This window comes from Zonotrichia albicollis, chromosome 1 (assembly GCF_047830755.1).
Source record: "Zonotrichia albicollis isolate bZonAlb1 chromosome 1, bZonAlb1.hap1, whole genome shotgun sequence".
NCBI classification, from domain to species: Eukaryota; Metazoa; Chordata; class Aves; order Passeriformes; family Passerellidae; genus Zonotrichia; species Zonotrichia albicollis.
The window spans coordinates 52,308,486-52,332,443 of record NC_133819.1 but is presented as its reverse complement, the minus strand read 5'-3'; the positions used below and the strand labels follow the sequence as shown (position 1 = coordinate 52,332,443).

At 41.9% G+C, this 23,958-nt stretch overlaps 1 protein-coding gene across 2 annotated transcripts in view; it reads right to left on the bottom strand.

Annotated features, from left to right (window-relative positions):
• The window catches only part of EGFR (epidermal growth factor receptor), a 156,608-nt gene that overhangs the window by 10,836 nt on the left and 121,814 nt on the right, over positions 1–23,958 (bottom strand). For both annotated transcript variants that reach the window (XM_005486979.4, XM_026793416.2), the window contains exons 14-23: positions 23,636–23,735; positions 21,598–21,755; positions 16,151–16,186; positions 14,072–14,213; positions 12,305–12,427; positions 10,995–11,093; positions 6,105–6,290; positions 2,688–2,843; positions 1,809–1,884; positions 477–623 (exon numbers count right to left, since the gene is read on the bottom strand). In XM_005486979.4, coding sequence (XP_005487036.2) covers positions 477–623; positions 1,809–1,884; positions 2,688–2,843; positions 6,105–6,290; positions 10,995–11,093; positions 12,305–12,427; positions 14,072–14,213; positions 16,151–16,186; positions 21,598–21,755; positions 23,636–23,735 — 1,223 coding nt within the window. The remainder of the gene's footprint in view (positions 1–476; positions 624–1,808; positions 1,885–2,687; positions 2,844–6,104; positions 6,291–10,994; positions 11,094–12,304; positions 12,428–14,071; positions 14,214–16,150; positions 16,187–21,597; positions 21,756–23,635; positions 23,736–23,958) is intronic.

The following is a 23,958-nucleotide window of genomic DNA, read 5'->3' as shown; positions in this document are numbered from 1 at the left end:
GAAGGCTGAATCCTCATGCGTATCTAACAGTATGATTGTGCCTGCAACTCCCGACAGTCCTTTAGTAATAATCCACCTGTGTGCTTGCAGTGGGAAGCACATTAACGATCCAAGGGGGAGCCTGGAGGAGAAGGCAGTGCTGATTTTATCTCCTAGGCATACAAAACCAGAGTATCAGGCAAAATGGTTGGTGTTATGCTCATTTTTAGTCCCTGACCATATAGGTTTAAAATAATTGACAATATCAGTCAGTGGCTTGAATGGTGAAAAAACCCTTATTTGGTTGAATGAGTGATTCATGAAGCCACATCCCATGCTCCTAGGTAAAGCTCAAGGTGTGGGAACACCCTCTGGTGTCACCACTCTTTTCACACAACCCTGTTTCTGTGCCATTTCCAGGAACACAGTATAAAATGCAATGGAGTTACTTATTCAGCTCAGCTTGTGAGCACCCACAAGCCCAGGTGAGAACTCACATTTGACCATGATCATGTACACGTCGATGGTGCAGATGGGCGGCTGCGGCAAACGCTCGCCCTTCTCCAGCACGGAGGAGATCTCACTGGCAGGGATCCCTTCATATGGCTTGGAGCCAAATGTCATCAGCTCCCAAACTGTCACACCTGCAGGGTGGGAAGAGAAGATCATGAAAGAAACTGCCAGGAGCTGGACTGCTCTGCATAGGTGTGGAGAAGTAACAAGCAGAGAGGGGTCCCCAGGAAGCACTGTTTTGCCAGAACCCTAACCTGAGAAACCATTTTCTGCCATGATTTTGTAAAGAGATTATATATAACACTTCGAAATAATCCTGTTTCCATTTAAGGTTTTGCTTTTTTCTTTTTTTTTTTTTTTAATCTCAGCTAATATATCAGTGTTGAACATTCTACAGGCTTCCTGGCCCCACAGAAAGGAAATGCAGGTTACTGTCTCCCGACTCCAACACAGCAAGTGTTTTTAAAAATGGAAGTTCTCTTTTTGTTTGAAAACAATCTCTCTGGAGACGAGCAAAAGCAGTTTTTGAAAGACATGTAAACCAGCTGCCTAAGCGTCATTTGCTGACATACCATGGACTCTTGTGATGTAGCTGTTGTGATTGTCCAGTAGCTTAGGATACAAAACAAGATTTTGGATGCCAAGATACATAAATGGATTAAGAAGACCAGAGGCTGTACTGTTTCAAAAAGGACATAGGATCTGACCATCTGCATTAAGTATTTTCCAGGAATATAAGAGCCCATGGGGGGAAATTTTGCAATAGGTTGCTTTGAAACGTTTTCTTTCTGCTCCTTTCTTTCAAGCTGGCTTTATGAACTATACCAAATACAAAATAAATTCTCTAAGGAGGTTATCACACTGCTTCCCTTTTAGCATTGTCCTCAGTACCAGGACAGCATAGGCATTTTTGGCCTCAGCAGAGTTACACTGATTGACAACAACTGATAATGTGGCCAGTGATTTTAAGTCCTCCTAATTATCCATCTCTATTGCCAGCTCAATTATATTTCCTGTGAAGCTGCTGAGGAAAAACTTTAACAGAACTTCAGCAAATAGACCAGAGTCTCCCACCTGTGGCCCCTTTCAGGGGAGGGCTCATTACCCAAAGCATATTCTGTGAAAAATCTTACACTTCACTCACATGCAGTTCCATGGGGATTTTACTTTGTTGAATAGGTGATTTGGGCGCGTGTTTATATATTTGATCTCTTGTTCTTCTCAAAATGCAAAGTAAAAAGGCCAGTATAGAGTCACCAGCAAATAATGAAATTTTCCAACCTATCTGCAATAATTGCAACTGCTTTTAAACTCACCATAACTCCAGACATCACTTTGATGAGTGTAAATCCGGTGTAAAATTGACTCCAATGCCATCCATTTAATAGGAACCTAGGAAAATTCACAAAGAATCCTTAAGAGGCTGACCCAAAATTTATCAGGGATATTTACCACCAGGTGGTGTGTAAATCAATAGCTTGGTTGCAGAAAGGGAAAAAAACCAAAACCAGCCAACAGAACTATCTGAATGGTACAACAGGCAAATTTGACTTCCTTTTTGTTATTTTCATAATTATGAAGAACCTGGAAACATGTGGAATACAAGGTGTATCAGAAATATCTCTTACTGAAGAGTTTTACAGTATTTTAAACAGTCAAATAACTACGTTTTAGCCTTCTATCAGAAGAGGACACAAATCCAGTCTTAGGCTACATGACTGATCTACACTCATATGGTTTCAATTTATGGCCTCTGCAATATTTGCAAGCAGCTTCTCTTTAATTTCTCAGCAGGACACGTTCTCTTCATCAGCACGCAGTACAACACAAAAGCGTGTTGAACCAAGTCTGACAGGTCTTTCTTCTGCTATAAATATACAGCATTCCCTTTCTCTTTATAAACTGCACAGTCTTATTGGTGTTGGCTGCACTGATGAATTTTCCCAGACATTCTGGGTGGGAATTTCAAAAGCATTTGCTGCTCTGCTACCTCTGCTCCCACTGCAGTCCCACTGGCCTGATGCTGCTTTGGCTGATTTCAGAGGACTTCCACAGGCTTCAAAGGCAGCACGCTGGGATGGCAGCTGAGAGCTTTGAAAAACACACTCTCTTTTCCCCACTCCCTTTGTTTGACGCTTGTGTGCAAGCACAAACATCAGCAAAAGAGCAGTAGTTCATTGTGCAGCGTGCTTTACCTTGCCTCCCTCAGCATGGTATTCCTTCTCGTCTGCACCAAGCAGCTTTGCCAGCCCGAAGTCCGTGATTTTCACATGCTGAGGGGTCTTGACAAGGACGTTCCTGGCAGCAAGGTCACGGTGCACCAGGCGCCGTTCCTCCAGGTAGTTCATTCCCTGCAATGTAACACACAGCTGGTCAGCTCTCACTGATACACTCAAGTCACCAAACCTCAGCTGCTCTGTGGTAACCACAGACACCACCATAAACACCTGGTGAGTTATCCCACCTGCACTCTCCATTTACGTGATGTTTATTGCAGGGTGAAGATGAGGGTTACTATTGTAACATTATTGACTGTTACTATTACCCCACAGGAACCTTCTTAAGGGTCCAGGCACTGGTGGAGTGATGAAGGAAAAAGACGCAGTAGTGGGTAGAGTAGTTAGTAGCAGGGGATCTGGTTCCTTTGGAACTTAGTTCAAGAAATACAAAATCAGGATGGAACTTACAAATAAAGAGACAAAGTCTTCTCTCGGCTGCGCTTGTGCAAACCCAATGAGCTCAGGAGAGCACAGTACAGAGTAACTATCCCCTGCCATTAGGTACACACACAAACCCTACAGAGAGTATTTAGACAATTGCTCAAAGTTGCTCATACTGTGTTTTATTACAGGCAGCATACTCTGCCTTCTCCCTGACAACAATGAGGCAGTCCACTGCAAGGGTAAAAATGGGGAGAAACAAAAAAAAAATCATTCTAGGTCTGAACTCAGAGCTGCATCCATTTTCCAGTCCTCTTTGAAAAAGGCAAGTTCTTCCAGTTTCACTGCCTCCCATGATTAGGCTGGATTTGCCACAGCATACGTGCTTTTTTGGTACAACTGCCTCTCAAGGAAGAACATAACTAATTGTGCTGGTTTGACTTCTAAAGCATAAATTTAACAGCTGTGTTTCTGACCACAGAGGTTACTCCCCTTTCCCTCAACATCAGTCTCTTGGTATATGAAATCAAAAAGTTCATGATTTCCAAGTTTCCTACAATATCCTTTCCAAAATCCACTATTAATCCCAGTCCATGCATTTCTGCTGGCGGTAGCTTGTGCACTTGTATTTTTATGAAGAGAATTGATAAAAGAATTACTTTTAACCTACAAAGTTAGCACCAAAATTAATGTGTTGATGTGATGGAAAAGGACTGGAGGGAATAATTGTCTTCCATCCTCCACCCGCTTCCTAAGCCCACTTCTAAGCTGGACCACCATCGAATCCTCCTTCCAAGTCCCTCAGCAGAACTTCACCCATGCACTGCTAATGTTGCCAAAACAAACCACCCAAACAAACTGGCACAGAGCCACCACGAGCATGCACTGAATCACACAAATAGATCTTTAGCAAGCAGAGCTCTCGGAACAAAAACTTCTGAGCTGCTGACAGAAAACAGACTATCTTAAAAAAAATAATAATTGTGTAATCTAGCCCCAGTAGGACAAAAAATGCCCTGCTAAAATTGACTTGCTGCAGAGGCTTATAAGACTCAGAGCTGCTGAAAGACAGAATATCAGTGTCACACTAAGCTGTTTAGGGTGCTGATCGCTGAATACTCCTGCACGTGCATAACCATACACCAAAAATGTTGAACTGCCAGCTTAGAAAGTTCAGCAGATTCTTTAATTGTGTACAGGCCTGGAGTTTAATCCATTTTTCATCACTAAGCATGAGACCCTTGTGTTCAAAGAGCTCCTTCACAGTGTTTCTGCACATGGAGTATTTATGCTATCATAACATCTTGCCTGGAAGAGAGGACTCCATACCTCAGGAAAAGATAATGTTTGTAAAAGATGCAAAGAAAACTTATTTCAAAGCTGTGAAAACAGTAACGAAAATAAGCTTCCCAGGGAACTTGTCTCCTGCTGATTAGTTACCAGACATGTATTTGTTTCAATTCTTTTTTCCACTCAGAAGTAAAAAATTTTTAAAGTGTCAGAGAATGTTCAAAAATCTGGCAAAACTTTATCAGAGTAGCAATACCAGACACATTGGTGGGAAAAAGCTGTACATAAGATTTATGAGTGCTTTGAGAAGAACTTCAGTGGAGTAGCACAAAGGAGTTATGTTGAAGGTCAGGCATTACTGGAGAGGGTAGAAGTTGCTGTGGGCAAATGTTGAACCGCCATGAAAAAATCAAACGGAAGCAAACAATTGTGAATGGGAACCTCTCGGGCAAGCAATGCCCCAAAGACCCATCTGAGGATACATTTTGCCACCTTAAAAATTAACAAGGAGAAGAAGGAGGAGGAGGGAAAATTAGCCTCCAGTTCACCCTCCAAAGAGACTGGAACCAGGACAGAGCAGTAATTGATATTAGACAAGAAAGCAAAAGAGTCACAAAAAGTCACAAAAAAAAGCAGCTCACATCCCAGGTGGACACATAAATTAGATTTCACTTGTTGTGGAGTAAAATGTAAAAAAGGTGCACTGAGATGAAAAATGTGCTCTATAGACATTTGGTGGATACATTTCTGAGGTCCTCAGTGTGTTTCCTGAAAGCAAACCACGGCTGGGCGAGCCTGGCATGTACACAAGGCCTCAAGGGACCAATAAGTTTTTAAGTGTGTGGTTTTCCTGCAGACCAGCATTCCTGAAATAAATAGCATTAAAGCAACCATGCTGTGTGGACACTGCCATCTCATATGATGAATCTCCAACAAATTGCAGTTATTTTTTTGCTGATTTTGCATTGTTTCTCTATATTTGCAAATAGCTAACCACCATCCAAACACAGCATATTGGTCTAGAGGCTGTATTGTGGTTCCTCTGCTGCTCTTTGGCAAACAATACCAGGTGTGATAATAAGACTTTTATGGCCATTGCAGTTAGATTACAGACCCCAGCTCAGCATCTATGAGTTACAGAATAGCTCTGGGGTGCCTGAATGCCTTTTGGTGAAAGCCAGCCTGAGCAAGGATGGAGCTGGTATTCAGTAGTCAGCAGTTTTCATCCCTGGCCTCAGAGATTTCAGCATAAAAATCTCCAAGGCACACAAGAAGATGTATTCAACATCACTGTCCTGTGACCTAGCCCAAAGATATCCACTGATGGAAGCAGCATTTTGCTATGGAAATTGACAAATTCTTCTATTGTCTTCCCTGCTGCCTGTGCTGCATCACATTTGCATTGCATTATGCTTTCAATACCAGGTGCTTGGTTTGGACATAAATGTCTAGGTGATAATATTAAGCTGCTTAGAAACATTTTGAAGAATAGTTAATGTTTGCTCATCAGCATGAAAAAAGTAAATTGTTCAAGAAAAAGTAACTGCTTACTGCCATGTATAAGATACCTATGATCCAGGTGGCGAAACAGAAAGATTTGCAGAGACAGGTAATTACATGCTGTCAGACCTCTGAGTTTAGCTGCTCTGGAGCTCTGCTTACCTTTGCAATCTGCACACACCAGTTGAGGAGGTACTGAGAGCCGATGTTGTCCTTGTGCTCCCGGATGTAATCCAGGAGGCAGCCGTAGGGCATCAGCTGGGTGATGAGCTGAACGGTTGAAGTGAGGCAGATTCCCAGCAAGCGACACACATGAGGATTGTCAACACTAGCCATCACATAAGCTTCCTGAGAAGAAAGGCAAAAGAAGAAATGTGGAACACTCCCTTTGGCATGACGTGACTATTTGGAGGCAGTTTAAAATAAGTTGGTCATCCAAGAAGTTGCTAAAATACTATATGCAAACTCTGTGTCTCATATCACATACAAAATACACATCATATTTCCCATTCTGTGGACTGACTATTTTCCATTCAGTGGAATGTCCAGATTTTGAACACCAAATCATCCCTGAGATGCTACAGAAGAGCCAGTCTCTCACTACTGTACACCAAGCAAACATTGGACATAAAATCCTGGGAGATTAAAACTTACAGACCAAGGAGGAATTAACAAATTGAACACCAACTGGAAGCTGATGGAATTTCATAATTTTGAGCACCTAATTGAAAGGGCAATACATTTTATGAGCATTGCTTTTTTCTCCACAGACCTTTTAATGAAACTGACTGGAAATCAGTATTTTTGAGAACTCTGCTCCCCTGTCAAGGTTGGTACTAACCCAGAAAGTCAAAGTTGTCATCTAGAAAACAACTGACCGTCTCATTCTTTAAGACCATGTTCTTCTTGACCATGTTGTTCTTCATTCCATATCAAACCAAACAGATTAATAATCACTTCATTGCTTTAGAAGCTTGAATGCTTTTCTTTAAGTAACAATGGTAAAAAAATACTGCCCTCAATTGGAAAAGCTGGTTTAGACTCATATAGCAATGTAAATTATACTAGAAAGGTACTTGGAATGTGGGAGCCCAATTACAGACCCTTTGGTCAATTGGAATTTTGAGGTTTAGTTTCATACAAATGTGAAAAACTCTTTTTTCAAATATGGGTACACCCTGTGTAGCTTTAGGTACCTATCTACAGCACCCAATATACCTCCTCTTCTTTTGTTCTTCTGTGGGAAGGGAAAGACCCCTTCAGAGGCTGGTTCAAATACATTATTATATATGGCCATGGGGTAAAAATTCCTGATCTCATGGTTTTTGTATGCAAAAACTACTTATAGATTGAAATTTGAGATCTGTATTTTTACTCAAATCCATGGTTGAGTGCCAGCTCAAAGAATGGATTCCAGGGGAAAAAAATTAGAGCTGCAGTTGTTTGGCTTCTTTAACTAACTTTGTGTCTGATTTGCAGTATGTCACTTCTAGATATTTTAAAAGTGATTTGATTGAAAAGCAACACAAGGGGAAACAAATGGGAATTTTTCCATTCAGTGAGCAGGTCAGAATCTTGATTCAGCATCTGAAGTAACACCTGCTAATCACCCCTTGGCAATTCAGACTAGCAGTCCCCTAAAGCCTAAAATCATAGTGAAGACATGAATAGTGCAAGGGAAAGAGAAAATCTGCTCTTTCTAAGAGCTTAAGAAAATAAATACCAAAGCACTTTACTCATCATCTAGCAAGTTCCATAGATGTCACATAGCTCCATAGCTGGTGAGAACTATTATTAAACAAAGTTATTAAGGCAATGACGTTCAAGAAATAAGCAACCCCAATTCTTAAGCAATACTTTCTGGCCTCTGGGTCGTTGCTTAATGGGCCAGCCTAAGCAAAACATGATGTAATACAGCCTCTTTTGAGGTACTAGTTCTGCATTTGGTATCCCTGTTTTGGAGCCCTCAGAATGAAAATGGCCTCCAGGTAGACAGGTTAAATAGAATCTCCACCAGATTTAGTAAGAGCTCGTCAACCTGTTTCATGATGTGGGCATATCATTGACCAACAGCCCTCTGTCGTGGATAGCACTGATTGTGTGGGCTAGCTCAAGGAAAGATAAAGCAGGAACACGCTCTGCTATTCAGTTTGTGTATATTTGTGGCATCATTTGTTAGAGATTTTTCCGAATTTGTTATCCAATACTCAGACATAAGCAGAGACCAAAGCAACTTTATTTCCCTATGCTTCCAAACTGAGCCATTGCAGTGACGAAGGATGCCTTGCTTCCTGCTGGGATTCAGATCCATATTGTATTCATTTTGGCAGGGCAGGGCAGGGGGGAGGCTGCAGAGCAGGAGCTGTTCTCACTGCCCATCTGCTGCACAGCCCCCGTGGGGCTGACCCGGGGGCTGAGCACCGGGACGGGGTGGGCGTTTGGGCCACGGCCTTCGGAGAGCATCCAAGTGCTGATTGCCTCCTGCATTTGGTACTGCAGAGCAAAACAGGCCACTGCCTCCTCCTTGCAGAAAGCAGAACAGAGCTATTGTGTGGCTGTGGGTCCCTCTAAGTAGCCCAAGACATTAAAGTGGGTCTTTGTTTCAACTGTTTATCTTGGAAATCTCTTCGGGTGCGCTCTGACCTGCTCCAAGTATGCTTGGTATTTAACAACAACCTTCTCAATTAACCCTACCCTAATAAAGTCAGCCAGAGCTTGCCTGGATTGTAAGAGCTAAAGCTGCTGTGCTTGTTCTATAACTAGTGTGATTCTGTAAGACAAATCATCTTTAATTAGACATTATTATCTTTGAGGTTCCAGTGACCTTGGAAAATTGGTTGTGTAGCAAAAATCTGTTTTGAGAAGTGCTTTTGGAGTCATCCCTCTGGCTTCTTTCACTAGTTCTGTATTTTTTTCAAAAACTTAATTCTGAAATACAGAGTTCCACCAACCAAATTATCTAAAAATTAATAGGATTGGAAAAGCAAGAGCTTTTTGATAAACATCCTAATTCAAAGGAAAAGAAAATGTGGGGATTTGCTACAGAAATTTCTTTTAGAAGAGAATGCACTTTGATATCACTCAAGAGCACACAGTCCCTCCATCTACTGCCCTGTCCAGGGATCTTGATCTGCTGAAGGAAGGATAAAGTATATATCAACCTGTTCATGATGTGGGCATATCATTGACTAACAGCTCTCTGTCGTGGATAGCACTGATTGTGTGGGCTAGCTCAAGGAAAGATAAAGCAGGAACACGATCTGCTATTCAGTTTGTGTATATTTGTGGCATCATTTGTTAGAGATTCTTGCAAATTTGCTGTATACTCAGACATAAGCAGAGACCAAAACAACTTCATTTCCCTATGCTTCCAAACTGAGCCAAGAGCACACAGTCGCTGCATCTACTGCCCTGTCCAGTGATCTTGATCTGCTGAAGGAAGGATGAAGTACTGCAGGCTTGTTGACTAACCCTTCCTCCAGGATACGTGCCTTCAGGAATTTAATGCAGTTAAGACCAAAGCATCCTTTGTGAACACTCTGCTATGCTCCTCATCACTGTGAAGAGCAAATGGTGGGCCAGAGCTCTGGGCAGGCAGCTGAGCAGCATCTCTGCCAGCTCCTCAATGCAGGGAATGCCAGTGAAGGGAGGCAGGGAGGGAGGGGCAGGAATGAGGGCCACATAGGTAAGACCTGGGGAAGGGCTGAGACTTGTCTGGAGTCTAACTAAACTAAAACCAAAATGGATATTGCTTCCCATATGGATTTGGAGATGGACCACCAGTTGTTCTGCCTTGCTGCAATATGCCTATCAAATCATATGGTGCATAACACCCAATCTGCTGAAACAGAGTAATGTATTGGAATAACACTGTTTGTTCAGGGTGACTTGAAAAATCCAGTGAGCTTTATTATTGTCAGTAGCACGAATGGTGGTTTGTTCACAGACATTTATCCTGACACTTCTCACTACAAGGATGGGCTTTTTGTTAAGATCTTTACCAGCCTCAGCCATCTGAGATGAACTTTCCTACCTGAGGTGTCATTTGCTGACCAAAGCTGGATTGAAAAAAAAAAAAAACAGCCTTCTACATTCAGTCCCTACCAAAATAAAAAAAAATCCACAATTTTCCCCACGGCTGAAGGACTTGTGTGCTTGATTAACAACACCATCAATTCCAGACAAACAGGTCCATTTGGGACATACCAGGGACAGGACAGAAACAAACAGACATACTCTTCTTGTTGCTTAAGACTGAACCACAGCATGTGAAATCTGAAGTAACACTGAACTTCTGAGTGCTCCTCTTCTCACTCAGCAGTCTCCTTGTACACAAATTTATATATCCTGGGTGCAGCATGTTCCATGGCTTTGGTTCTAGTTAAGATTTTCATAAACTCCAGGTTCAGGAAACTTTGTATTTAGGACTCTGGCTCACTCATTGTAAACTCAAACATTTATGAACTCCTAAATCAGTGTCCCACAGCATTTTCTCCTGTTTTCTGAAGCTATGAGCTCTATCCAAACAATAAAAAAAAATTCTAAGCTTCTGTCAGAAGGTGAGATAATTTCTTGCATTCTATGGCAGAGAAATCAGACAGCTGGCATTTTAAAATTTTATTTTGGATTTATAGTTAATTTAATTCTATTTAATCAAGCAACCAGTTTATGACAACCTGCAGGATTCATAAATCACTAGGTCTGTTGTTATTTAGCTTAGTTGTACCACCATAATGACAATGAAGGCTACAGCTTAAGGCCTGAAATACCAGAATAAAAAAAAGAGAGGTAGTTGTAAATGTATGGTCCTACCTACTCCTTAGGTGCTACCCCACCCCTATTTAGAGTATAAAATGTGTATTGGGATTGGGTTCATGAGAGACACAAAAGCACTTCACAGACTGGGCGGCAAAGTGCAGAACTTCTAGAGGGACAATTGAGTTTAGGATGCAAAATATTTCTTCCCACACAAATTCCTGAAACCCCTCTAGTTGTTAGAGAAGAAAATCCACAGACCACTGGCAACTTGAGAAAACAAACATGAAAACTCACATCAAGTATTTCCTTGTTGGCTTTTGGTGATGTAGCCTCTCTCAACTCTTTAATAGCAACAGGAATTTTAACCTTCTCTCCTTCTGGGATCCAAAGTCCCTACCAAAAAGAAATACAGAGGGTTATTCAGTCTCATACCTAACAGGTTAATTCTCACAGTTACATATATATTTTACATCTTCTGAGTAGATTTAAATATTCTGAGCAATAGAAAGACATGGCAGACAACAAAAGTATGCAAAAAAATGTGTCTTGTGGGTATTAACAAATTCCTGTTAATGGGATGGTACTTCTTTTTCAGTCACCTCTACCATACTTTCTTGAAAAAACATGTTCATTATTATGCCTCTGTAAGTAGCCCAAGAGAAGCATAAAGAACAACATTTGTGGATGGAAATCTAACTAATTAGAGCTTCACAGCAACTGCATGTGCAAAACCTTGCCACTTCCAATTTATAAATCATGGGATGAAAATAATTAGCATTTTCTCATTAAAACCAGATGGCACCTGTGCTGTACAAATAATCCAGCCATACACTTGCAGTGGCAGGGAAGTCTGTGTCCCACTGGTGCAGTGCTCTACATCTGAATTGTCAGGAGGCCATTTAGGTGGCAGGTCAGCAGTGTGGCACTGGGAGGACATGCTCCTGAAACCCCCAGCAGTACAGGTGCACATCTTTTTGTGCCCCTGAAGTTCCTAATCATAGCTGGAAGCCTGATTTGGAATATAGAGCTTTACAAAGAAATATGGGAATCTACAGTTAATGGAAAAGCCTGAAACACATATCCTGAATAAAAGGAGGAACTTAATGAAGAAGCACAGAGGATAAACAAACACCACGAGAAAAAATAACTTGTGAACCCACACAACTGAAGGTGTGCAGACACTTTCACACATCTGAATCAGTTCTAATGAAAGAATGATTGAACATCATAAAAAGAAGATCCCAGATGACAGAGAAAAATGGTTTTGCACTGAGCTAGCCACAATGAATTTCTTTTTCTTCTTAATATTTACAGTGGGGTGTATCTGACTATGGTAAGTTTTAGGTCATGACCTTTGTTCTCCAGGTTCATTAGTATGACTTTGGCAACATTTTATGTAAACCTCCTCCTGGTTAGCCAATTTCTAACAAAACTAATGATGATTGAATAATCTCTCTACCCTTCAATGGATTGATACATGCTGTAAAATCTAGTTTAAAGAAAAAAATCTACACAATGATTGAAGCTCCCAATTCTTGCTTTGTTTGGGTGGCTTCTGCAGGAGGGTGCAGGATGAAAAGGGAATAGAAAAACAATGATCTTACCTTATAAACAGTGCCAAAAGCTCCAGAGCCTAAAACTTTGACCTTTTTAAATTCTGTTTCCTTTAGAATTCTCAGATGAGCCTGGTTTGGTGCCTCTCCACTCGGTGTCAGTGGTTCAACCAGCTGGTGCAGAGAGAAGATGATGTTAGAAGGTTACACAGTCTGGAAGGTTGAACACTTTGGGGAAGCAAATAAATCTTTCATTTCAAATAATGAACATTAGATTCCATGTGAAGTTTTTGGGAGGATAGCTCTGCTCTGACTTGCAGGAATAAATACCTGCTCCAAAATTCAAGCATGTAGTGGCAGCTGCCATTTTGAAGGAGAATGAAGGGATACCTCTTCTCAAATGGAAGCTATGACTTCAAAGCCTTGAAATACATGGCATGAAAAATCATGTAATTACCACAGATGCTAAAGGAGATTATTTTTGTTTTGAACTTGTGAATAAATTATTAAAATGTTTAAAATAATGGGCAAGAATCACCTGGAACCTTTCATGTCTGCTCTTGTTTAACTGGATAAAATTCCCAGGGTACCATTGGTTCCCTCAGATCACACAGTGTACAAGCAGCAATTGAAACTCTGACAGTGGTTTTTTCCTCAAAAAAAAGGATGTTGAATTGCCTATTGATTTTTTCAAAATTTTATCTTAGCCTTATTGCAAACAGTGGTAATGCCCTCCAAAGATATTTAATTGTTTTATGATGCATAAGTCAGCTTTTTCCTCAGTGTTCTTTGTTTTGCTTTTTCTTCAAATGAAACCATATTTAGCTAGATTTAATCTGATTTTAGAGGACCAACACCCACTCAGTTGTGGTGAAATATCCTCATTTTGAGGAGTCCAGAGGGTACAATATGAGCTGAGCAGAAATTTAACGCTACTATCACAACTGCAGAATACAGCAGTATGTAAAATATAGTCTCATAGTGCAATGAAAAACAAGCCAGCTTATCTTTTTCTTCTTTTGTTTTTAAAGATATTAGCAGCTGACTCTGCAAAGCTGGCAAGTACAGAACGAAGCTACAATTGGGATTTTAGCAGAATGTTAAAAACAATTGGCTAATTTACTAGAACCAGACTAGAAAGAGAAGGGGGCTAACCACAAAAGAGCAGCTTCCCCCCAGGTTTAGGAATTTTGCTGTATATGAGGTATCCAGAGGGTGATGCTGTAATGCACACAAAAACAAAGAGCAGTGCAGAAACCTTGTTCATGCCCAACAGGGTGAACCATTCACTTTGATGGCTTTGTGGGCTTTTTGTGCTAAAAACAAACCAAAGACAAGACACAAACACTTCCTCAATTCCTTTCCCTCCTCTCCTTTCTTTTCCACAGGATCAAGGGGGAAATACTTTCAAAAGCACCCCAAGCTGCCAGAGGAGCCCCAAGGCTTTTCTGGAGGGACACACAATTTGAGGCTGAAGGTCTACACAGGAAGGTAGTACAGATCAACAGACACATTGCACCTCAACCTGAAAGTGTAGTTTTTTCTGGGCAGACAATCTCAATGAATTTCCTTGGGATTGAGACATCCAAATCCCCTAAATATTTTGCAAATTATACACAGAGGGATCAGATTCGAGATTGGGAAGGTGTTAGGTGCATGCCGCTCCTTTCCTGAGTGGTGTGGCAACGCCGGATTCCCCATCCCAGGGGATGGCTGAGCTACAAGGGTGCAGGACACAGATGCAGGGTGCTTTAATCCTCTGGCACAAGGAGCAGGCCCCAGTGGGCCAGGTGGATCAGGGGTGCTGGCAGTGCTCACCTCCCTCTCCTGCAGCAGGCGGCGCAGGGTGCGCTTCCGGACGATGTGGCGTCTGCGCAGGTACAGGCCGATGCCCAGGCCCACCACCACCAGGCACAGGAGCCCTCCCACAACACCCGCTGCGATGGACGGGATCTTGGAGCTGCAGCACAGCAGGGCACACAGAAAGAGAAAAGATTCTTAGGTGTTAGACTTTAAATAAGCCCTAGAGAAGCCTTATGTTTTGATCAGACTCTGGATGCCCACATAAGCCTATTTGACATTTCAGATTTCTTGGGCACCTATATTTTTAAGTTCCTCATCCAGTAATCTGTCTAAAGTGGTGCCTAATTTCCATCTGGGCTTCAACCACAAGTCTTCATTCTTCCCTCAAACTCTCAATTGGAACTGATCCTCATAGCTTAAGTGAGGGGATTTCTCCTCCCTCCAACAAATGCACCTCTCGGGATCTTTTGGTGGTCGCTGCAACCCTGAGAGATATTAAAAGTCTCTTTCTCAGCCCAAGCATTTGAAGAATGAGTTGGAGCTCTTCAGTTCTCAGTCTCAAGGTTGTTTATTGCGTCTTATCTATAAAAAATTTTCTCCTGTCCTGCCGAGGTCTGTCCAGCAGGACAGTTCCAGGCACACTGCCTGCCCCCGGGGCAGTGTTATGTCTTTATACTAAAAACTACGTGTACAATGTTTACAATGACTTTCCAATACCTATCACCTATGTTAGACAGTGAGCTTTTACTCTAGACCAATCTGTAAGGGCCAACATCATAGCAGAAGATGCAGGCCAAGAAGAAGAAGAAGAAGAAGAAGAAGAAGAAGAAGAAAGGCTAGACACACCCAGATCCCTCCATCTTGCCTCCTGAACCCCCATTCCAGAACCCCAAAATCTACTTTTTCACCCCATGATAACTTCACTATTATTCTACCTAAACTGTTGTAGCTTGCTAATCTTCATATAAGGTTGGTAATTTCCTCCATGGGTATTAATCAAAACCGCAGGTGTTTTGGGCTCTGTGCAGGGCTTCTGAGACCCCTGGCAGGGGTCTTGCCCATCCTGGACAGCCAGAGGGATGTCCTGGATTCCCACACCCACCAAACACATGAGCATCAGATCTGTGATGCCTGTGTCTGCCAGCAGTGGGCAGCCCACGTGTGATCAGAGACATGAAGCATGTGGAGAGAAGGCCTCTCAGGAAGGCATCCACAGGTGTGATACCAGCAATGCAGCTGATATCCCCCCATTATTGTGGGGCGAAGGGGGCATGCTGTAAGGGTCACAGTGAATGTCAGATCATCAGTCTTCCTTACAAGTACAAATGGCTAAAGCCAGGTGTTGTGTATTCCCACTGTACAGACATATTGCTGCCTCTTTATTAAAGCTTGGGTGATTGCAAATGTAAGTTGAAAAGAAAAACCTGTTTTCTGAGGTTGTTTTTTGGTCTGTACTTAAAGATTCTTCCCAGCATTTTCTAAGTTGCCCCAGGGATTACTATTAAATACAGTCACTTTTTAACAGTACTTCTGGGCTGAATTTATCTTGCCATGGCATGACTTTGTGGCCAGAAACTAAATCCCTCTCTCTCTCAGTCAGACTGTTTGCTTATTGTGTGACCTCAAGCACATCATGAAGCCAAGCAGTGTGATAAAAGATCTAGTCTGAGTGTAATGAATGAGAATCCAACTGGGCACATGGTATTTGGAGATGTTCAGATCACAGGGCTGGAAAAGACCCTCTGCATCTCTGAGTCTCCTGCAACACAGGTAACTATATCAGTCACAAACACAGCTCTCTCTGCCCTTAATGCTTCCTTTTTCTATCCCTTCCTTTTATTCTTCAGTAGCAGATCCCTGGTCTCACCTTGACAAAAATTGTAGGCAGAACAAGATTTTGAAGTCTTGCACCAGTAGCAGTGTTTCTCAGTTCTTTAAACCATTTTTATAGCTCTGAGCCTGCTTTAATCTGTCACTTCCCTGTAAACAGCTGAAGACTTTAGTCCCAGCCTTGCAGTGTCCACTGTGGAAATGTAAACACACACACACATTCCTTACAGCTCTGCCATTAATTGCAGCAAATGAAATACTCACCCATTTGGACAGCCTTCAAGACCTGGTCCTTTGCACCTGTAAAAACAAATGAATGTTACAAACATTGTAGCTCTGGCCTACATACTTCTGTAATTCCAACTAAGCAGAGTGCTACTGATTTGAAAGTTTGTATTTCAGAACAGTCCAAGTGTTAACATAGGAATTTATAATAGTCATACACTCCATTAAATATCAGTCAACAACCTTGCTCCAGAATCTTTTATCTAGAGAAATAGCTATGCTGCATACTCAGTTTAAAGAATGTTTTAAAACAATTTTTTGGCATATGGTAGAAGTGGGGGAGGATATAGATACACAAAATTCATGGATTCCCTATCTCTGTGCAGAGCCCAGGGCTGAATGTGGAGGAGGGCAGAAGTAGCCTCCTCCTCCTACACGGACAGAAATACATGTGGAAACATGTCATTGCAGACCCTCCTGCATAATCCTTGTTTCCTGATAAGGTAAAGAACTAAATTTCCAGACTTTCTATTTCAATGGAAAACTGGGGTAGCAGATACATGGACTTCCATCAAAAAATGGGACTTGACAGCACTCTCTTGGGCTACAGCTTGTTGGCATGTGTTCATGGTATTTTTCCTTTAGAATCCAAAGTCTTATGTTACTGGTAATATAAACAGGTACAATCATTATCCAGGGAGCCAGGAACTCTACTAGCAAGTCATTCACCCTCCATTTGAGCTTAAAATGCTCAAATTTTTGGCAGCACAGTGCAAAAAAACCCCACAGATGAAAACAGTGACTGCGTTCACTTGATGGTCTAATGAGTGTGAGAGGCACAGTGCATTCCCCAAGTGCTGCTGGGCTATAAGATGTATGCTCTTCATGGGAATTGTGGTCTTTGTGGTGTCTGCTGAGGAAGGAGAGCATTACTGAGAGGCTGACATCACCTCTAGAAAACAGAGCACAGAAAAGGACTAAAGTCCAGTTTGTGGTATCCGCTCCCTGCGCTGACTTCAAGAAAATGGATCATCCCAAAACAATTCCAGAGGAGGTCAAATAGGGGATAAAAAGTGAGCCCATGCCAGGAAAACTGCTCTGGAATCCCTCTCACTGACAGAAGGAACCGAAAAAGTTTCAAAATGCCAGGTAGAGTTGCAGATCTCTCATAACTTGGACTAGGTCTGGGGAAGGAAGAGGTGAAGCAACTACTCATTTTATTGGGTTTTAGTTTGTTTGTTTGTTTGTTTTCATTACTTGGATCTTCCCTTGTGTATTTGCCTTGTTTCTGGGCCAACACAGTGCTCCAAGACCCAGCATCTGGAAGGTCTTGTAAGTTCACTGGGCTCCCATGCAAGAATGTGCATCCTGGTGTCCTGGACATGCTGGAAGTGCTGTGCATACCAATTCCCGGATTCCGGGTCCTCAGCCTTGTTAGCTTTCCTACCAGCACACAGCTTGCTTTGTTTGCTCAGTTGTGTAACTAAGCACAGAAAGGCTGCACGTGCAGAGCAGGGCCACCAGCTTGCTTATCATCACAGGGGGCAGATCTTGCCTTGGGCTTCTCTCTTCAGGTGCTCAATGGAAAACTGACCTAGGACTCCAGACATCCAGTCATGGCCTACCTCCTATTAATTTCTAATGCAACAAAACATGTGCAGCTGCTCTTGATAAGAATGAGAAATTAGACGACCTCACCTAATTTCAGAATATGACTACTGTCCTTTAAAGCATCTCCTCAAAATTCTGGTTTGCCATGCTACTTTAAGACGGCAAATTCTCTACGTGCTTCCTAACAGCAAACAAAACTGGCTGAGGAGATTGTAGCTAGAGTCTGAGGAATGACTGACCAGTTCCTCTCTTACACATCAAAGTAGAGGCAGGAGAACTGTAGATTTTTATCAGCTCCCTTTCTTTTCCCACACAAATCCATCAATATCAAGTCTTGTAGGATAAAGTAAAAAGCTGTTTGGGAAGAAATAGAGAGATCAGCTTGTGCTTTTCAAATCCCACTTGGTTTTCTGATTAATTTCACAAGTCAGAGAAGAAACAAAGTCCATAAGAATTATCCCTCCAGGACTATATATAACTATCTTTCATAATGTGAAATTTTATGATGACACCCTACATAAGTAACCCAGATTTTATGGAATGTAAACAATCACGTTTTCCATTCCTGAGTAATTTTTCTTCTGCTTGCAGAAACTAAAATGACAGATGTGACCTTATGTTATGAAGTAACTCAAGATCTTATGGATATATGAGATGAATAAAACAGCAGTTGTAGTCTTTGATACATTTCTCTACTTATTGGAAAATTAGTTCTGTGTACAGCTCCTGAAAACTACTTCATCCTGAACTGCACATTTTACCTGTCTATGTAAATATTACTGGTCCCTGTGCAGACACAGCTGTTTATTTCCCAAATCCATCAAGGTTTTAACAAGTTTCTCCTTGACCTATAGTTCCTAATTTAATGTAATACAGTCAAGTTGTTATGATTTATGGCCTTTCAGAGGAGACTCACACTATAACAGCCTAAGTTACTTCACAATCATAAAATAAATGGAAAACCATTTTTAAGTCTTTTTAAACTTTAGAAAAATTGTATTTTGTCCTTTCTTTCTAAGTAACCTTGCAAGAGTGACAAAGGCATAGAATTTGTGCTGTGCTTCTGCATCCTTCCCTCTCAGATCCCCTGGCCACTTTCTCATTTCCCCAAAAAATCCCTTAGCATTTAAAATGAAGACTGGTGAGGCACAGAGTGTTGATAGCAACTGTGGATGGAGGCAGGATATGCCAGCCAGTGGTATTGGCTACAGTGGTAGCTTCTTCTCCTCCTTGTTTATCCACTCCAGTGGCTGTGTCTGAGTTTATTTCCTGTACTCTATGAGACTGGCAAGGGAAAACCAAATCCTCCAACACTGATCAGATTAATTAAGATGATGGGTGTCTTTAACTGACGAGCATATGGGGTAATTCCAGGGCTTTTGAGATGTTGCTTTCTTTATTGTAGCATATAATTCTCAGCTGTACTTGAGGCAGGGCAAAAGGAAGCTCGTGTACAAAATTCCCAAGAGAATACGGGAGAATTGAGAGAAGGGGTCTTTTGAGCTAAGCAGGAGAAAGCATCCTTCATTCTGTTTCCTAATGAAGGCTGAGAAATGGACTCAGCAAAGAAAATGAGACTCAAAGGGATTCTTCACGGCATTGCAAAAGAAGCAATGTACAACCAGTACGCATACCTAAAGTGAGAAAATGAAATTCCTGACAAAACTCAGATGGGAAGAGAAGTCTTTTAGTTGAAGCTTCTTCAAATAAGGAAAACAGAGAGAGATTCTGGGAACCCTTGCTTGCATGACTACTGAAGTCAGCACACTTAATCATGCTGATAAGATTTTGTGGGCTCTAGCCGTGAAATTGGACAGGGACAGAAATGAAGTTGTTGTTTCTTGTCATGCAGGAATTGCTGAGACTGTGGTTTCTAAGGATGAAAAAGCTTTGTGAGACAGATGTTTTCCACCCACTGCTGAACAGATCCATTCCCACAGCAAAATGAGGGAAAGGCGTGAAGAGAAATGGCCTTGCTGATGGATTGCCTTCAGAGGGACAATGCTGTGGCTGACTGCATGTTCCCATATTATAACCCTGACACTGTCTCCCTACTCATCCATGGCCACAGATGTCTCATCTGTATAGCAAATACTGCAACACTACCTCCTTCTAGCTCTCTTGAGCCCTTCAGGGACACAGCCTATTTCATCTGCCACATTTGGGCATCAATTTGACTTGGGCTATTGAGCATGTTCACAATGTAACTGATGCAAACTCAGCTCGGCCCTTTCATGTGAAAGATGAAATTGATACTACTTTTTGTGTTCTGCCTTAATAACACAGGGCCAAATACACTGAGGCATATGTTGGGTAACCCTCATTTTAAAAAAGTCTCCTTACTGTAACCTCATCTCCTGCCTGACTCTTGTGGTTCCCTCATCCATTGCTAAAGCAAGACAGGAATTGACTTCTCTGATCAGTTCTGCTTGGTGAACTTGCTTGTGCACCAAGAGCCACTGTGTGGCTTGTTTTACACCCCTGACTGGCAAATTATGTTCTCCAAATCTGCATTGGAGTCTAGTGTTTGATCTCACTACTGAGGCTGCACAGTGAAAAAAAAGCCTTGTTCAGATGTGGTTACTCATTACACTATTCCACTAATCAGCTGCATTTCCATGTGGCCAGTTAGAAGGAGGATATCAGACCACTGTGGCCAGTTTGTTCAGTAGGGACTACTGAAGTAATTAATAAAGAGCAACCTTATTATGATCCCTTTTCAACTGAGGAAATTTCTTCCTAGGCTAGCAGTGGGAAGCCCTGATCAGCCTTGTGTGTGACTATAGGAAAAGCAAGGGCCATAGCTGTAAATCGTGGCAAATCCAGCAGGCTGGTAAAACTACTGTCTGAAATCCATTGCACTGAATTTCACTATGAGCCCTGGAAAGGGCTGTGACTTGTTCTCTGATGAAGGGAGTGATTCCACCCTTCATCTCCTTTTTCCCATGAAGGTGGGGAACTGGCAGTTGGATTAGCTAATATACATTGTGATGGTTGGTTTGCGTATGTTACAATTCCTCTCTCACAACATTTATTATAGGCATATTATGGAAGAATTTTGGATCAGACAAATTTGCAGGGCAAAAAGCAGAGGCCTGTGGAGGAAAATACATCAAACACGGACTGGCTTTTTATTCTGGAAACATCACAGTCCAATAACCAGCTCTCAAACCCTAAAACCTTTTCCCATGCATCCCATGTCTTTTGTAGTTTGGAAATCAGGAGAGGAGACCATTATTACTTGTGATGTAGATTCAACAGATCAATTCACAACTTGTTACCGGTTGCAGTTTAAGCTGTCCCCAAATGAGGAAAAAATGGCTCATATAGATTGCATTTACTGTGATTTCTGTTTAAAAAACCACACTCACAAGGCTTTAAAATCAGACCAAGTGCTAGCATATGGAAAGAAGGAAAAAAAGAAAATCACTGTGTTCTCCCACTGGGATTTCCCTCCTGAAAGTTGAAAGGTGCACAGAAAAATGGGCCCTGGGAACCCAGCATCCACCAGATGTCACTGATGTTCCTCTCAAAACCAGAGGACACAGCAACAAGCCAGGTGGGAGAAAAAGGGTGCATCACTGGTGGTTGAGTCCTGTAAAATTCTTTCAAGTTATCAAACAAGCCTGTTTCAAACCCCTTAAACTATTTTTTTCATTCCTTCTGCATAAAGACAAAGTACTACTGACCTTTTCCTACTTACAAAGTTTGCCACAGTCTGCTTTCATTAGCTATGCTCTCCTGACCTCTCTGGCTCCCTGCTAGTTCTTCTCAGTGGTTTGACATGGGACCATCAGGAGGAGAAAGAGCTCAAGACAAGCTGTTTCTCTTTTTCTTTTCTCCCCTGTCACCATTCAGCCCCAAGTTTTACTCACCCCCGGGTGCAGTTTGGATGGCAGAGCTGGCAAACATTATTCGCATCAGCATATTTCCAGACGAGGGTGTCATTCTCACCCAGAACCCCGGCTGGGCAGGATTTCACACAGTGGGGGCCATCTATAAAGTGGGCACACTTCATGCAATTGTCAGGGCCCTGCAGAGAGAAACAAGTTGTTTATAATGCCCTTACATTCAGGAGGAAATTCAGAAGATAAATCTAAATGCCTTTTATTGCTGGAAGTTTTCAGCATTGTCTGGTTTTATTACCTTGTTACCTGATATTCTTGCAAGCAATTCCTCTTGCAGGATGGACCATACAAAAGACAGTTCCTGTTGCTTAAAGCTAATATTTTCTTGCATTATAATGTTGCTGCTTTTTCACCTCTGCTTTCTGTATGGTTGGAACATGTGCGTTTTGCATTTTAAATGGGGAAGAATTTAATGACACCTTGATAAGGGGTCAGCTGAAAAGCAGACAGCTTGGTGGCTACCTGGTGCAGCCTCCTGTCACATAATTTAAAATTGTGGATATAGACCTCCTGATACCTCCCTGAAAAACTGGAATAAAATCATTATTTTTCTGGTTTCTCAGCACAGGTTCTTTCCTCTCTTAGGAAGAAGCGCAGGATGATGAAGGCAACCCAAGGAGTCCATGCATTTTTTTTTCCATTTTGAAAAGCACTTAATTTGTATTTTGTATTTAAAGGCATTGCCTTCAGCCATTTTTGGCAGAACTGTTTTTATTAAGATTGTAACAGCACCATGAATGACCTAAATATTTTAAAGCTGGGGAACCAGTAATTGTGGGTCAAATTCTACTGTGGAGAAAAACCAGACCAGATCCATAGTGCTGGTTGCAGTGGGACAAAAGTAAGACACGTTATAGGAAGATTATTTTAATCAGTATAATGTCTAAGAACCACTATAATAGACTGATTACTACATGCTAAGCAAATATGGAACAGGAGGTCAGTGCCTGAAGGAGTTTATAATGTATATAAAATCCTTGAGGCCATGGTGCTAGGAGGGAGGATGCAAATGCTTCACATTACTGAGCAGTGACTGCTCAAACTGATGATGGGTGTCCTTGTTCTTGACAGGACAGGGTTAATTTTTGCAGCAGCCAGGAGGGGCATGGCTAGGACATGGAGGTTATTCTGTACCCCCTCATGTATACATCCTTCCCCCAGGGACAGGGGGAAGGAGTTTCTTCTGGGGAGAAGGGGTTCTTTCTGGCCGAGCAATCATGACAGAGGGACCAGTGGGGTAATGCTGGTTCTGAGCAATTACGTGAGTATCCTTCATCTTTCTTGTACACTGTTACTAATGTTGCTGCTGTTACTGCTCCCTTCCTTACCTCACTGCTGTTTCTAGTAAATTGCTCTTATCTCAACCCATGATTTTACCCTCTTATGCCTCCAATTCTCCTCTCCAGCCTGCCACAGGGGAAGGGAGTGAGTGAGTGGTTTGTCATTTAGAGAGTGTCAGTGGGAGTACTCGGGGAGTTCCTAAACCTTCAACAATGAGCAAGGGTCAAACACCCAGAGAGGGTCAAACACTGCTGGTGGTGGCAAGAGGTCCTTAAAGAGTTGGGCTAAATAACACAGAGGTGGATCTGTGATGGAAGCAAGAGATCTGATCTCAAAAAAAAAAAAAAGAGAACTGGACTTTTCAAATAAGGTCTGAGTTTGATCTAATGGGTTCACACCAACTTGGAAGTTGAGTGGTTACACATTACTCAAATTTTTGCCATATTTGCCAAAGTAAGCATTTTTTTAAAAATACAAATTTTAATATTTTAAAAAATATTAAAGTCTCTACAATGTCTGTGACTGTGGATTACCTGTCAGAAAATAAACCTAACACCCGGAGTTTTCCCATCCTGCTCCCTTGCCCCAAAATCTTCTAACCACCCCCATTCTCTGCTTCACCTCAAATAGGGTTAAAATGAGACCTCAGGATTATCTGAACATGGGAAATACAGATTAATATGTGATCTGGAGCTCAGGTTTGCTAAGATGAATCTGCTCTTACAGGTCCAGTGCAGGTTGCATTGTACATGGTGGAGTTTTGCACCAGGCACTCAGGGTGGCAGGGGAGGCACTTGGAGTCCTTTTCAAACTCTCTTGGCTCCCTGGAAAACAACAACAAACAAAGAGAAACAATTAAACCTCAGAAATAATAGCAAGTGATAAATTGTGGTCTTCCCTCCTTTTCCAGACTTTTTCATGTTAGATTGAGATGATGATGATACTGAGACAGGAGGAGAGACTCTCTTGGCTACACCAGTAGCACTTGCTCAGTGCAACCAGGAGGATGTAAGAGTAAGGGAAATTTGGTTGACAGTGAAACACATG